Source organism: Salvelinus fontinalis, chromosome 39 (genome assembly GCF_029448725.1).
Source record: "Salvelinus fontinalis isolate EN_2023a chromosome 39, ASM2944872v1, whole genome shotgun sequence".
Lineage (NCBI taxonomy): Eukaryota > Metazoa > Chordata > Actinopteri > Salmoniformes > Salmonidae > Salvelinus > Salvelinus fontinalis.
This window is the reverse complement of record NC_074703.1, coordinates 24,417-42,384: the sequence shown is the minus strand read 5'-3', so window position 1 is coordinate 42,384 and position 17,968 is coordinate 24,417. Positions and strand designations below refer to the sequence as shown.

The 17,968-nt window shown below is 52.1% G+C and overlaps 1 protein-coding gene across 3 annotated transcripts in view; it reads right to left on the bottom strand.

Annotated features, from left to right (window-relative positions):
- Positions 1-17,968, bottom strand: part of LOC129838510 (IQ motif and SEC7 domain-containing protein 3-like) — a gene marked incomplete at its 5' end in the record, with an annotated part of 72,859 nt that overhangs the window by 39,861 nt on the left and 15,030 nt on the right. For all 3 annotated transcript variants that reach the window (XM_055905535.1, XM_055905536.1, XM_055905537.1), the window contains 1 exon segment: positions 4,920-5,059. In XM_055905535.1, coding sequence (XP_055761510.1) covers positions 4,920-5,059 — 140 coding nt within the window.

Sequence of the window (17,968 nt, the reverse complement as noted above, 5' to 3'; positions counted from 1 at the left end):
TACAGAGACAGGTGAACTACACGGGGTTCTGTCACGTCAACACAGTGGCCAGTATCAATACAGAGACAGGTGAACTACAGGGGGTTCTGTCACGTCCACACAGTGGCCAGTATCAATACAGAGACAGGTGAACTACACGGGGTTCTGTCACGTCCACACAGTGGTCAGTATCAATACAGAGACAGGTGAACTATACGGGGTTCTGTCACGTCCACACAGTGGTCAGTATCAATACAGAGACAGGTGAACTACACAGGGTTCTGTCACGTCCACACAGTGGCCAGTATCAATACAGAGACAGGTGAACTACACGGGGTTCTGTCACGTCCACACAGTGGCCAGTATCAATACAGAGACAGGTGAACTACACGGGGTGCTGTCACGTCAACACAGTGGCCAGTATCAATACAGAGACAGGTGAACTACAGGGGGTTCTGTCACGTCCACACAGTGGCCAGTATCAATACAGAGACAGGTGAACTACACGGGGTGCTGTCACGTCAACACAGTGGCCAGTATCAATACAGAGACAGGTGAACTACAGGGGGTTCTGTCACGTCCACACAGTGGCCAGTATCAATACAGAGACAGGTGAACTATACGGGGTTCTGTCACGTCCACACAGTGGCCAGTATCAATACAGAGACAGGTGAACTACACGGGGTTCTGTCACGTCCACACAGTGGCCAGTATCAATACAGAGACAGGTGAACTACATGGGGTTCTGTCACGTCCACACAGTGGCCAGTATCAATACAGAGACAGGTGAACTACACGGGGGTCTGTCACGTCCACACAGTGGCCAGTATCAATACAGAGACAGGTGAACTACAGGGGGTTCTGTCACGTCCACACAGTGGCCAGTATCAATACAGAGACAGGTGAACTACACGGGGGTCTGTCACGTCCACACAGTGGCCAGTATCAATACAGAGACAGGTGAACTACACGGGGTTCTGTCACGTCCACACAGTGGCCAGTATCAATACAGAGACAGGTGAACTACACAGGGTTCTGTCACGTCCACACAGTGGCCAGTATCAATACAGAGACAGGTGAACTACACGGGGTTCTGTCACGTCCACACAGTGGCCAGTATCAATAGAGAGAGTCTTTCCATGATTTGGGCCTTTCTTCTTTAGGCAGATAACACAGCAAAACAGAACCTTCTGGAAATTATCCAAATACATTCTCCCTCCCCCTCTCACCTCTCTCTCCATCTTCCCTAAATCCTTCCCTCATGACCCAAATACATTCTCCTTCCCCCTCTCACCTCTCTCTCCATCTCCCCTAAATCCCTCCCTCATGACCCAAATACATTCTCCTTCCCCCTCTCACCTCTCTCTCCATCTCCCCTAAATCCCTCCCTCATGACCCAAATACATTCTCCTTCCCCCTCTCGCCTCTCTCTCCATCTCCCCTAAATCCCTCCCTCATGACCCAAATACATTCTCCTTCCCCCTCTCACCTCTCTCTCCATCTCCCCTAAATCCCTCTTTTTTCTCTTCCTAGGTGTTTTATTCTCTTGCTTCACCCCCTCACTATTTTTCTCCCCTCTCTCTCTCTCCTTGTTCTCTTCTATTTTTCTCTCTGATACCTCTCCCTCTCTCGCTCTCTTTTGCTTTCTTGCTCTCTCTCTCCCCCTCTCTTGCTCTCTCTCTCATTTCTCTCCATGTCCCTGCAAGCTAACACAGAGCCTCCTGCCTAGCTCCTCAAACCGTAAGCATAGCTATCTTCTCATTATGGCGATGGGGGAAACATGCAAGGCAGTCACATTGCTCATAGAAGGCAGTCATTAGCTGGGATACTACGCTAATGATGCTATGCTCATTCTCCCTTTAGCCTACTCGTAGTAGAAAAAGTATATGAAACTGCACAGTGGGTGGAAGCTTGTTGATTGCTTGTGTCATTATCACCTGCGCTGCAATACTGTTGAAGTAGTATGAACTGCACAGTACTGTGGAGTACTGTTGAGGTAGTATGAACTGTATAGTACTGTGGAGTACTGTTGAGGTAATATGAACGGTATAGTAGTGTATACTACTGTAGAGTACTGTTGAGGTAGTATGAACCATATAGTACTGTTGAGTACTGTTGAGGTAGTATGAACCGTATAGTACTGTATAGTACTGTGGAGTACTGTTGAGGTAGTACGAACTGTATAGTACTGTGGAGTACTGTTGAGGTAGTATGAACTGTATAGTACTGTGGGGTACTGTTGAGGTAGTATGAACTGTATAGTACTGTGGAGTACTGTTGAGGTAGTATGAACTGTATAGTACTGTGGAGTACTGTTGAGGTAGTATGAACTGTATAGTACTGTGGAGTACTGTTGAGGTAGTATGAACTGTATAGTACTGTGGGGTTCTGTTGCTGCAGTATGAACTGAACATTGAGGTAGTTTGATCATTTACTCATTTTCAGCTAAGATACTGTAAAAGAAGACACCGTTTCAAAGTCCTTCAGTCTTTCTCATTAGCGTTGTTAGCGAACACTGTTACTACCTTTCCTCAGCACTGTCAGCAGAGCCCATTAGCCATTTTATCCATTAGCATCTCCACCATTAGCAAAGGCTCATTATCAGGACTGCAATCATTAACTCAGGTCATTACTCAATCTATCTATATTAGCCAGCTACTTGCAACAGGAAAGCGTTAAGCGTTTTAGGTAAGATTGGTGCGGTGAACACACATGTTAAATTTGATAAAATCATATTTATTTATCCAGGAAGTCCCATTGAGGTCAAGAGACCTCTTTTACAAGGGAGACCAGACAGAGGTCAGTGTAACGGTTTAGTTGAACAATGTTTGGTGTAACAGAGTAATATATACTGTATCTTCAGTGTAACAAAAACATTCTGTGGTCCATGTGAGAATCGAACCCACAACCTTGGTTTCATAAGCACCACACTAACATGCTGACCACACCACTCGCATTGCAAAATACATTTAAACATACATGTTATTCAATTATTGCACCCACACAGCTCGCGCCCGCCAACGAGTGTCTACATTGCCAAGCGCTAAAATAGAAGTCAGTTCTATTTGTGACACTGAACGCAGTGCAAGTCCTGCCTCTTCCATATACTCATTGGTTTATAGAAGCAGATACCCACGTGCCATCTCCTCATTGGTTATAGCCACATGGGTGATTGAAAGATGAACTGAGTTCGGTCGGTTGTCATGGTTACGATGAAAGTTAGATGCCAATTGCCATATAAAGTCCAAAGACGAAAAGCCTGGAAGGAGGAGAGATGACTAGAAACGATTCGGTGACTGTTTTATGTGTGAATGAATTGTCGGAGTAGAGGACCTTGTGCATTTCAGGTAAAATAACAACTCAACGTTTATATCTCAGGACAAATTAGCTAGAAACAGCAAGCTAGCTAAATCAGACAAATTAGCTAGCAACTGCAAGCTAACTAGCTAAATTGCCATAAATGTTTTGTCACGATCGTGTGGCGGATTTACGGACCAAAATGCAGCAGTTGGAAAATAAGCCATCTTCTTTTATTATAACACGAAGATGAACACGAACAAAACACTTTAACAAAACAACAAAACGACCGTGAAGCTACAAACGTTGTGCACAAACATACAGGCTACAAACGTTCTTACATAGACAATTACTCACAACCAATGAGAGCCTATGGCTACCCTAAATAAGGCTCCCAATCAGAGACAACCGAAATCAGCTGTCTCTAATTGGGAACTCATTCAGGTAACCATAGACTCTCCTAGACAACTAAACATACATAGACAACACTAGACACATGCACTACACACAAACCCATACAATACACCCAACACCCCCTTTACCATATAATCACCCAAAACCAACAAAACACAAACATTCCCCATGTCACACCATGACCTAACTAAAATAATAAAGAAAACAAAGAATACTAAGGCCAGGGTGTGACATGTTTAATACTTTTCGACCTGTTAATATAATTGGTTCAGAGTTTGATTTGATATTTCAACCTGCGTGTCGTGATGAAAAAAATCTATATGCGCATGACGGCGCACGACGGCACACGCGCGCGGCCGGTTTGGTTACGGTGTAACCATCTGAGCCAACGGGAAAACGACATGACTGTTGGATTAGATAGATATACCTTGATGGTCTAACATTCCACGGAGGGCCCAACGTCTGTGGGTTTTAACTCCTCCCTCGTACTTGATTGATGAATTAAGGTCACTACTTAGTAAGGAACTCCCCTCACCTGGTTGTCTAGGTCTTCATTGAAAGGAAATAACAAAAACCCTCAGTCACTAGGCCCTCCGCGGAATGAGTTTGACACCCTTGGGCTAACTTATTGCACTGGGTATATTCTCAAACTACATCAACCTTGCTCTTGAGTGACAAAAACAGCTCAAACACTTCTTATTGTTTTCAGATGTATTGTAAGTGTCTGTCAATGATTAATTACAAGCTATAGGATGACTGAGTGGCTTCTGTCACCAAGTAAACATTGATGGATCGGTCTTACCGTGTGTGTTTGTGTGTGTGTGTGTGTGTGTGTGTGTGTGTGTGTGTGTGTGTGTGTGTGTGTGTGTGTGTGTGTGTGTGTGTGTGTGTGTGTGTGTGCATCTGTGTGTACGCTTGCATCTGTGTGTGCACACGCGGCTACATGGGGATCTGTGCAGGTGATTGAAAGACCGCTCGTGCCTGTCAGTGCAATACAATTCCACTCCGATGCGGTCTGCAGAGATTGGGAGAACAGTGCACATTGCAACGCATACGGAGGACACTCTGATCCAACTCTGATGGGAGTAATTGTTTGGCATTGAGATTTTTGTGTGATTTATTTGACTTTTCCATTCAGACAACAGAAATGTATATTCTGATTGTCCACCCCCCAAAAAAAATGTCACTAGTCGCGAACAAGCGTTAATGTCAAGCACTGGTGTCCTTACTGTCTTCATGCCCACAATGGACTGCTCCACCTTGGTGACGTAGGTGACGTGGTCTTCATTGGATCGCAGCTCTCTCTGTTGGATCCTCTCATAGATGCCCACCACCATGTCTCTGGGGATGTCTGCTCCATCATCCACACCTAGACACACACACACAAACACACACACACACACACACACACACCATGTTCTAGAAACAGTGGCAATGTTTGAGAGGCCCAAAGACATGCATGCAATCCCAAATACACAGACATCCACAAAGAGCCACAATGACAGAAGCCTGTAAACTATATTAAGCTACTGTAAACTACAGTAAACTATTGTAAGCTACTGTAAACTACAGTACGCTACTGTAAACTACTGTAAGCTACTGTACACTACTGTAAACTATTGTAAACTACTGTAAGCTATTGTAAACTATTGTAAGCTACTGTAAACTACCGTAAACTACTGTAAACTATTGTAAACTACTGTAAGCTACTGTAAACAACTAAACTACTGTAAGCTACAGCACCAGCACATACATGTACATGCATGTAGAAACAGCCCAGGCCATGACGCATTCAGTAGTCTTTCTATGGTGTGTGTATGTGTGGGTGTGTGTACATGCGTGATTTTAAGTCTGTGCGTGTTTATTGTTTGTATGTGTGTATTCACCTCAGTGGAGCTTTGAGATAAGAGAGTTTAATGGTGAATGCTGTGTGTTCTGTGGTGGAAGAGTCATGCTGTGTGTACACTGACCCACTCCTCCTGTTCCAAGGCCAGGGAATGTGTCAGAGCCACAGGGAGCCCCCTCCCTCCCTCCCCCCCACACACACACCACGATGGGCACAGCACACCAAACACACACACACTACGCTGGGTACAGCGCACCAAACACACACACACACTCAGTCCCCATCACAGAGCACAACCAAGCACACACACTCAGTCCCGATCACAGAGCACGGTCAAACACACACACTCATATCTCAGTCATGATCACAGAGCACAAACAAACACACTCATTCAAAGCACACCATTAAACACACACATACAGCATCTCGACATTAACTCTCAACACACACACACACACACACACACACACACACACACACACACACACACACACACACACACACACACACACACACACACACACACACACACACACACACACACACACACACACAAACGCACGCATGGACACACACCACACAACCCCACACACACATACATTCTATTAAAATAATGACAGAAGCAAATGTTAAATTAGTTAATTGCAAAAAACCCTCCTCTTGATGTTGTCTCCAGCCTCTAGGTCATCAGGCTGCTGATTATCACACACACCTGTCACCATCGTCTCGCGCACCTGCGCCTCATGACACTCACCTGGACTCCATCACCTCCTTGATTACCTCCCCTATATCTGTCACTCCCCTTGGTTCTTTCCTCAGGTGTTATTGACGCTGTTTTCATGTCGGTGTGTTGTTTGTGTTTCGTGGTTTTTGTTTCGTTTATTTATTAAAACACTCACTCCCCTGAACTTGCTTCCCGACTCAGTGCACTCGTTACAGATGTTATGAAATATCCTGCGCCTGGGGGGAACATATCAACTGGGGACTGGGGGGGGGACATATCAACTGGGGACTGGGGGGGAAACATATCAACTGGGGACTGGGGGGGGGACATATCAACTGGGGACTGGGGGGGACGATATCAACTGGGGACTGGGGGGAACATATCAACTGGGGACTGGGGGGGACGATATCAACTGGGGACTGGGGGGGAACATATGAACTGGGGACTGGGGGGGACGATATCAACTGGGGACTGGGGGGGACGATATCAACTAGGGACTGGGGGGAACATATCAACTGGGGACTGGGGGGCACGATATCAACTGGGGACTGGGGGGGACGATATCAACTAGGGACTGGGGGGAACATATGAACTGGGGACTGGGGGGGACGATATCAACTGGGGACTGGGGGGAACATATCAACTGGGGACTGGGGGGGAACATATCAACTGGGGACTGGGGGGGGGGGGCGCTATGAACTGCGGACTGGGGGGAGCATATCAACTGGGGACTGGGGGGAACATATCAACTGGGGACTGGGGGGAACATATCAACTGGGGACTGGGTGGAACATATGAACTGGGGACTGGGGGGAACATGTCAACTGGGGGGAACATATCAACTGGGGTCTGGGGGGAACATGTCAACTGGGGGGAACATATCAACTGGGGACTGGGGGGAGCATATCAACTGGGGACTGGGGGGAACATATCAACTGTGGACTGGAGGGAACATATCAACTGGGGACTGGGGGGGAACATATCAACTGGGGACTGGGGGGGGGGGCATATCAACTGGGGACTGGGGGGAGCATATCAACTGGGGACTGGGGGGAGCATATGAACTGGGGGGAACATATGAACTGGGTGGAACATATCAACTGGGGACTGGGGGGAACATATGAACTGGGGACTGGGGGGGGAACATATGAACTGGGGACTGGGGGGGGGGGGCATATAAACTGGGGACTGGGGGGAACATATCAACTGGGGACTGGGGGGAACATATCAACTGGGGACTGGGGGGGACATATCAACTGGGGACTGGGGGGAACATATCAACTGGGAACTGGGGGGAACATATGAACTGGGGACTGGGGAGAACATATGAACTGGGGACTGGGGGGAACATATGAACTGGGGACTGGGGAGAACATATGAACTGGGGACTGGGGGGAACATATCAACTGGGGACTGGGGGGAACAATATCAACTGGGGACTGGGGGGAACATATCAACTGGGGACTGGGGGGAACATATCAACTGGGGACTGGGGAGAAAATATCAACTGGGGACAGGGGGGGAACATATCAACTGGGGACTGGGGGGGAACATATCAACTGGGGGGAACATATCAACTGGGGGGAACATATCAACTGGGGACTGGGGGGAACATATCAACTGGGGACTGGGGGGAACATATCAACTGGGGACTGGGGGGAACATATTAACTGGGGACTGGGGGGAACATATCAACTGGGGACTGGGGAGAACATATCAACTGGGGACTGGGGGGGAACATATCAACTGGGGGGAACATATCAACTGGGGACTGGGGGGAACATATGAACTGGGGACTGGGGGGAACATATCAACTGGGGACAGGGGGGAACATATCAACTGGGGACTGGGGGGAACATATCAACTGGGGACTGGGGGGAACATATCAACTGGGGACTGGGGGGAACATATCAACTGTGGACTGGGGGGGAACATATCAACTGGGGACTGGGGCATATCAACTGGGGACTGGGGGGAGCATATCAACTGGGGACTGGGGGGAGCATATGAACTGGGGGGAACATATGAACTGGGGGGACGATATCAACTGGGGACTGGGGGGGACGATATCAACTAGGGACTGGGGGGAACATATGAACTGGGGACTGGGGGGGACGATATCAACTGGGGACTGGGGGGAACATATCAACTGGGGACTGGGGGGGAACATATCAACTGGGGACTGGGGGGGGCGCTATGAACTGCGGACTGGGGGGAGCATATCAACTGGGGACTGGGGGGAACATATCAACTGGGGACTGGGGGGAACATATCAACTGGGGACTGGGTGGAACATATGAACTGGGGACTGGGGGGAACATGTCAACTGGGGGGAACATATCAACTGGGGTCTGGGGGGAACATGTCAACTGGGGGGAACATATCAACTGGGGACTGGGGGGAGCATATCAACTGGGGACTGGGGGGAACATATCAACTGTGGACTGGGGGGAACATATCAACTGGGGACTGGGGGGGAACATATCAACTGGGGACTGGGGGGTGGGGGCATATCAACTGGGGACTGGGGGGAGCATATCAACTGGGGACTGGGGGGAGCATATGAACTGGGGGGAACATATGAACTGGGGGGAACATATCAACTGGGGACTGGGGGGAACATATGAACTGGGGACTGGGGGGGGAACATATGAACTGGGGACTGGGGGGGGGCATATCAACTGGGGACTGGGGGGAACATATCAACTGGGGACTGGGGGGAAAATATCAACTGGGGACTGGGGGGGACATATCAACTGGGGACTGGGGGGAACATATCAACTGGGGACTGGGGGGAACATATGAACTGGGGACTGGGGAGAACATATGAACTGGGGACTGGGGGGAACATATGAACTGGGGACTGGGGGGAACATATGAACTGGGGACTGGGGGGAACATATCAACTGGGGACTGGAGGGAACAATATCAACTGGGGACTGGGGGGAACATATCAACTGGGGACTGGGGGGAACATATCAACTAGGGACTGGGGAGAAAATATCAACTGGGGACAGGGGGGGAACATATCAACTGGGGACTGGGGGGGAATATATCAACTGGGGGGAACATATCAACTGGGGGGAACATATCAACTGGGGACTGGGGGGAACATATCAACTGGGGACTGGGGGGAACATATCAACTGGGGACTGGGGGGAACATATCAACTGGGGACTGGGGGGAACATATCAACTGGGGACTGGGGAGAACATATCAACTGGGGACTGGGGGGGAACATATCAACTGGGGGGAACATATCAACTGGGGACTGGGGGGAACATATGAACTGGGGACTGGGGGGAACATATCAACTGGGGAAAGGGGGGAACATATCAACTGGGGACTGGGGGGAACATATCAACTGGGGACTGGGGGGAACATATCAACTGGGGACTGGGGGGAACCTATCAACTGTTGACTGGGGGGAACATATCAACTGGGGACTGGGGGGGAACATATCAACTGGGGACTGGGGGGGGGGCATATCAACTGGGAAATGGGGGGAGCATATCAACTGGGGACTGGGGGGAGCATATGAACTGGGGGGAACATATCAACTGGGGGGAACATATCAACTGGGGACTGGGGGGAACATATGAACTGGGGACTGGGGGGGGGACATATGAACTGGGGACTGGGGGGGGGGGGGGGGGCATATCAACTGGGGACTGGGGGGAACATATCAACTGGGGACTGGGGGGAACATATCAACTGGGGACTGGGGGGGACATATCAACTGGGGACTGGGGGGAACATATCAACTGGGGACTGGGGGGAACATATGAACTGGGGACTGGGGAGAACATATGAACTGGGGACTGGGGGGAACATATGAACTGGGGACTGGGGAGAACATATGAACTGGGGACTGGGGGGAACATATCAACTGGGGACTGGGGGGAACAATATCAACTGGGGACTGGGGGGAACATATCAACTGAGGACTGGGGGGAACATATCAACTAGGGACTGGGGAGAAAATATCAACTGGGGACAGGGGGGGAACATATCAACTGGGGACTGGGGGGAACATATCAACTGGGGGGAACATATCAACTGGGGGGAACATATCAACTGGGGACTGGGGGGAACATATCAACTGGGGACTGGGGGGAACATATCAACTGGGGACTGGGGGGAACATATCAACTGGGGACTGGGGAGAACATATCAACTGGGGACTGGGGGGGAACATATCAACTGGGGGGAACATATCAACTGGGGACTGGGGGGAACATATGAACTGGGGACTGGGGGGAACATATCAACTGGGGACAGGGGGGAACATATCAACTGGGGACTGGGGGGAACATATCAACTGGGGACTGGGGGGAACATATCAACTGGGGACTGGGGGGAACATATGAACTGGGGACTGGGGGGGACATATGAACTGGGGACTGGGGGGAACATATCAACTGGGGACTGGGGGGAACATATGAACTGGGGACTGGGGGGAACATATCAACTGGGGACTGGGGGGAACATATCAACTGGGGGGAACATATCAACTGGGGACTGGGGGGAGCATATCAACTGGGGACTGGGGGGAACATATCAACTGTGGACTGGGGGGAACATATCAACTGGGGACTGGGGGGAACATATCAACTGGGGACTGGGGGGGGGGGGACATATCAACTGGGGACTGGGGGGAGCATATCAACTGGGGACTGGGGGGAGCATATGAACTGGGGGGAACATATGAACTGGGGGGAACATATCAACTGGGGACTGGGGGGAACATATGAACTGGGGACTGGGGGGGAACATATGAACTGGGGACTGGGGGGGGGCATATCAACTGGGGACTGGGGGGAACATATCAACTGGGGACTGGGGGGAACATATCAACTGGGGACTGGGGGGGACATATCAACTGGGGACTGGGGGGAACATATCAACTGGGGACTGGGGGGAACATATGAACTGGGGACTGGGGAGAACATATGAACTGGGGACTGGGGGGAACATATGAACTGGGGACTGGGGAGAACATATCAACTGGGGACTGGGGGGAACATATCAACTGGGGACTGGGGGGAACAATATCAACTGGGGACTGGGGGGAACATATCAACTGGGGACTGGGGGGAACATATCAACTAGGGACTGGGGAGAAAATATCAACTGGGGACAGGGGGGGAACATATCAACTGGGGACTGGGGGGGAATATATCAACTGGGGGGAACATATCAACTGGGGGGAACATATCAACTGGGGACTGGGGGGAACATATCAACTGGGGACTGGGGGGAACATATCAACTGGGGACTGGGGGGAACATATCAACTGGGGACTGGGGAGAACATATCAACTGGGGACTGGGGGGGAACATATCAACTGGGGGGAACATATCAACTGGGGACTGGGGGGAACATATCAACTGGGGACTGGGGGGAACATATCAACTGGGGAAAGGGGGGGAACATATCAACTGGGGACTGGGGGGAACATATCAACTGGGGACTGGGGGGAACATATCAACTGGGGACTGGGGGGAACCTATCAACTGTTGACTGGGGGGAACATATCAACTGGGGACTGGGGGGGAACATATCAACTGGGGACTGGGGGGGGGGGCATATCAACTGGGGACTGGGGGGAGCATATCAACTGGGGACTGGGGGGAGCATATGAACTGGGGGGAACATATGAACTGGGGGGAACATATCAACTGGGGACTGGGGGGAACATATGAACTGGGAACTGGGGGGGGAACATATGAACTGGGGACTGGGGGGGGGGCATATCAACTGGGGACTGGGGGGAACATATCAACTGGGGACTGGGGGGAACATATCAACTGGGGACTGGGGGGGACATATCAACTGGGGACTGGGGGGAACATATCAACTGGGGACTGGGGGGAACATATGAACTGGGGACTGGGGATAACATATGAACTGGGGACTGGGGGGAACATATGAACTGGGGACTGGGGAGAACATATGAACTGGGGACTGGGGGGAACATATCAACTGGGGACTGGGGGGAACAATATCAACTGGGGACTGGGGGGAACATATCAACTGGGGACTGGGGGGAACATATCAACTAGGGACTGGGGAGAAAATATCAACTGGGGACAGGGGGGGAACATATCAACTGGGGACTGGGGGGGAACATATCAACTGGGGGGAACATATCAACTGGGGACTGGGGGGAACAATATCAACTGGGGACTGGGGGGAACATATCAACTGAGGACTGGGGGGAACATATCAACTAGGGACTGGGGAGAAAATATCAACTGGGGACAGGGGGGGGACATATCAACTGGGGACTGGGGGGGAATATATCAACTGGGGGGAACATATCAACTGGGGGGAACATATCAACTGGGGACTGGGGGGAACATATCAACTGGGGACTGGGGGGAACATATCAACTGGGGACTGGGGGGAACATATCAACTGGGGACTGGGGGGAACATATCAACTGGGGACTGGGGAGAACATATCAACTGGGGACTGGGGGGGAACATATCAACTGGGGGGAACATATCAACTGGGGACTGGGGGGAACATATGAACTGGGGACTGGGGGGAACATATCAACTGGGGAAAGGGGGGAACATATCAACTGGGGACTGGGGGGAACATATCAACTGGGGACTGGGGGGAACATATCAACTGGGGACTGGGGGGAACCTATCAACTGTTGACTGGGGGGAACATATCAACTGGGGACTGGGGGGGAACATATCAACTGGGGACTGGGGGGGGGCATATCAACTGGGGACTGGGGGGAGCATATCAACTGGGGACTGGGGGGAGCATATGAACTGGGGGGAACATATGAACTGGGGGGAACATATCAACTGGGGACTGGGGGGAACATATGAACTGGGGACTGGGGGGGGAACATATGAACTGGGGACTGGGGGGGGGGGCATATCAACTGGGGACTGGGGGGAACATATCAACTGGGGACTGGGGGGAACATATCAACTGGGGACTGGGGGGGACATATCAACTGGGGACTGGGGGGAACATATCAACTGGGGACTGGGGGGAACATATGAACTGGGGACTGGGGAGAACATATGAACTAGGGACTGGGGGGAACATATGAACTGGGGACTGGGGAGAACATATGAACTGGGGACTGGGGGGAACATATCAACTGGGGACTGGGGGGAACAATATCAACTGGGGACTGGGGGGAACATATCAACTGGGGACTGGGGGGAACATATCAACTAGGGACTGGGGAGAAAATATCAACTGGGGACAGGGGGGGAACATATCAACTGGGGACTGGGGGGGAACATATCAACTGGGGGGAACATATCAACTGGGGGAAACATATCAACTGGGGACTGGGGGGAACAATATCAACTGGGGACTGGGGGGAACATATCAACTGAGGACTGGGGGGAACATATCAACTAGGGACTGGGGAGAAAATATCAACTGGGGACAGGGGGGGAACATATCAACTGGGGACTGGGGGGGAACATATCAACTGGGGGGAACATATCAACTGGGGGGAACATATCAACTGGGGACTGGGGGGAACATATCAACTGGGGACTGGGGGGAACATATCAACTGGGGACTGGGGGAACATATCAACTGGGGACTGGGGAGAACATATCAACTGGGGACTGGGGGGAACATATCAACTGGGGGGAACATATCAACTGGGGACTGGGGGGAACATATGAACTGGGGACTGGGGGGAACATATCAACTGGGGACAGGGGGGAACATATCAACTGGGGACTGGGGGGAACATATCAACTGGGGACTGGGGGGAACATATCAACTGGGGACTGGGGGGAACATATCAACTGGGGACTGGGGGGGACATATGAACTGGGGACTGGGGGGAACATATCAACTGGGGACTGGGGGGAACATATCAACTGGGGACTGGGGGGAACATATGAACTGGGGACTGGGGGGAACATATGAACTGGGGACTGGGGGGAACATATCAACTGGGGGGAATATATCAACTGGGGACTGGGGGGAGCATATCAACTGGGGACTGGGGGGAACATATCAACTGTGGACTGGGGGGAACATATCAACTGGGGACTGGGGGGGAACATATCAACTGGGGACTGGGGGGGGGGGCATATCAACTGGGGACTGGGGGGAGCATATCAACTGGGGACTGGGGGGAGCATATGAACTGGGGGGAACATATGAACTGGGGGGAACATATCAACTGGGGACTGGGGGGAACATATGAACTGGGGACTGGGGGGGGAACATATGAACTGGGGACTGGGGGGGGCATATCAACTGGGGACTGGGGGGAACATATCAACTGGGGACTGGGGGGAACATATCAGCTGGGGACTGGGGGGGACATATCAACTGGGGACTGGGGGGAACATATCAACTGGGGACTGGGGGGAACATATGAACTGGGGACTGGGGAGAACATATGAACTGGGGACTGGGGGAACATATGAACTGGGGACTGGGGAGAACATATGAACTGGGGACTGGGGGGAACATATCAACTGGGGACTGGGGGGAACAATATCAACTGGGGACTGGGGGGAACATATCAACTGGGGACTGGGGGGAACATATCAACTGGGGACTGGGGAGAAAATATCAACTGGGGACAGGGGGGGAACATATCAACTGGGGACTGGGGGGGAATATATCAACTGGGGGGAACATATCAACTGGGGGGAACATATCAACTGGGGACTGGGGGGAACATATCAACTGGGGACTGGGGGGAACATATCAACTGGGGACTGGGGGGAACATATCAACTGGGGACTGGGGGGAACATATCAACTGGGGACTGGGGAGAACATATAAACTGGGGACTGAGGGGGAACATATCAACTGGGGGGAACATATCAACTGGGGACTGGGGGGAACATATGAACTGGGGACTGGGGGGAACATATCAACTGGGGAAAGGGGGGGACATATCAACTGGGGACTGGGGGGAACATATCAACTGGGGACTGGGGGGAACATATCAACTGGGGACTGGGGGGAACCTATCAACTGTTGACTGGGGGGAACATATCAACTGGGGACTGGGGGGGAACATATCAACTGGGGACTGGGGGGGGGGCATATCAACTGGGGACTGGGGGGAGCATATCAACTGGGGACTAGGGGGAGCATATGAACTGGGGGGAACATATGAACTGGGGGGAACATATCAACTGGGGACTGGGGGGAACATATGAACTGGGGACTGGGGGGGGGAACATATGAACTGGGGACTGGGGGGGGGGGGCATATCAACTGGGGACTGGGGGGAACATATCAACTGGGGACTGGGGGGAACATATCAACTGGGGACTGGGGGGGACATATCAACTGGGGACTGGGGGGAACATATCAACTGGGGACTGGGGGGAACATATGAACTGGGAACTGGGGAGAACATATGAACTGGGGACTGGGGGGAACATATGAACTGGGGACTGGGGAGAACATATGAACTGGGGACTGGGGGGAACATATCAACTGGGGACTGGGGGGAACAATATCAACTGGGGACTGGGGGGAACATATCAACTGGGGACTGGGGGGAACATATCAACTAGGGACTTGGGAGAAAATATCAACTGGGGACAGGGGGGGAACATATCAACTGGGGACTGGGGGGGAACATATCAACTGGGGGGAACATATCAACTGGGGGGAACATATCAACTGGGGACTGGGGGGAACATATCAACTGGGGACTGGGGGGAACATATCAACTGGGGACTGGGGGGAACATATCAACTGGGGACTGGGGAGAACATATCAACTGGGGACTGGGGGGGAACATATCAACTGGGGGGAACATATCAACTGGGGACTGGGGGGAACATATGAACTGGGGACTGGGGGGAACATATCAACTGGGGACAGGGGGGAACATATCAACTGGGGACTGGGGGGAACATATCAACTGGGGACTGGGGGGAACATATCAACTGGGGACTGGGGGGAACATATGAACTGGGGACTGGGGGGGACATATGAACTGGGGACTGGGGGGAACATATCAACTGGGGACTGGGGGGAACATATGAACTGGGGACTGGGGGGAACATATCAACTGGGGACTGGGGGGAACATATCAACTGGGGACTGGGGGGAACATATCAACTGGGGACTGGGGAGAACATATCAACTGGGGACTGGGGGGAACATATCAACTGGGGACTGGGGGGACATATCAACTGGGGACTGGGGGGAGCATATCAACTGGGGACTGGGGGGGAAATATCAACTGGAGACTGGGGGGGGGGGGTCAAATCAACTGGGGACTGGGGGGAACATATCAACTGGGGACTGGGGGGGAAATATCAACTGGGGACTGGGGGGGGACATATCAACTGGGGACTGGGGGGAACATATCAACTGGGGACTGGGGGGAACATATCAACTGGGGACTGGGGGGGGACATATCAACTGGGGACTGGGGGGGAACATATCAACTGGGGACTGGGGGGGAACATATCAACTGGGGGGAACATATCAACTGGGGACTGGGGGGAACATATGAACTGGGGACTGGGGGGAACATATCAACTGGGGACAGGGGGGAACATATCAACTGGGGACTGGGGGGAACATATCAACTGGGGACTGGGGGGAACATATCAACTGGGGACTGGGGGGAACATATGAACTGGGGACTGGGGGGGACATATGAACTGGGGACTGGGGGGAACATATCAACTGGGGACTGGGGGGAACATATGAACTGGGGACTGGGGGGAACATATCAACTGGGGACTGGGGGGAACATATCAACTGGGGACTGGGGGGAACATATCAACTGGGGACTGGGGAGAACATATCAACTGGGGACTGGGGGGAACATATCAACTGGGGACTGGGGGGACATATCAACTGGGGACTGGGGGGAGCATATCAACTGGGGACTGGGGGGGAAATATCAACTGGAGACTGGGGGGCGGGGGTCAAATCAACTGGGGACTGGGGGGAACATATCAACTGGGGACTGGGGGGGAAATATCAACTGGGGACTGGGGGGGGACATATCAACTGGGGACTGGGGGGAACATATCAACTGGGGACTGGGGGGAACATATCAACTGGGGACTGGGGGGGGACATATCAACTGGGGACTGGGGGGGAACATAGCAACTGGGGACTGGGGGGACATATCAACTGGGGACTGGGGGGACATATCAACTGGGGACTGGGGGGAACATATCAACTGGGGACTGGGGGGAACATATCAACTGGGGACTGGGGGGGAAATATCAACTGGGGACTGGGGGGGGGGGGGACATATCAACTGGGGACTGGGGGGGGACATATCAACTGGGGACTGGGGGGAACATATCAACTGGGGACTGGGGGGGGGACATATCAACTGGGGACTGGGGGGGAACATAGCAACTGGGGACTGGGGGGAACATATCAACTGGGGACTGGGGGGGGACATATCAACTGGGGACTGGGGGGAACATATCAACTGGGGACTGGGGGGAACATATCAACTGGGGACTGGGGGGGAAACATCAACTGGGGACTGGGGGGGGAACATATCAACTGGGGACTGGGGGGGGGAACATATCAACTGGGGACTGGGGGGGGGGCGATATCAACTGGGGACTGGGGGGAACATACTGTATCATTTGGACGCGTGGCTTCCCTCAAGATAGAACCCATTACAGCGAGGGTGGTTCATTGAGGAGCCAATGAGGCTGCCGGGAATAATTTAGTCAAATGGAGACACTCGT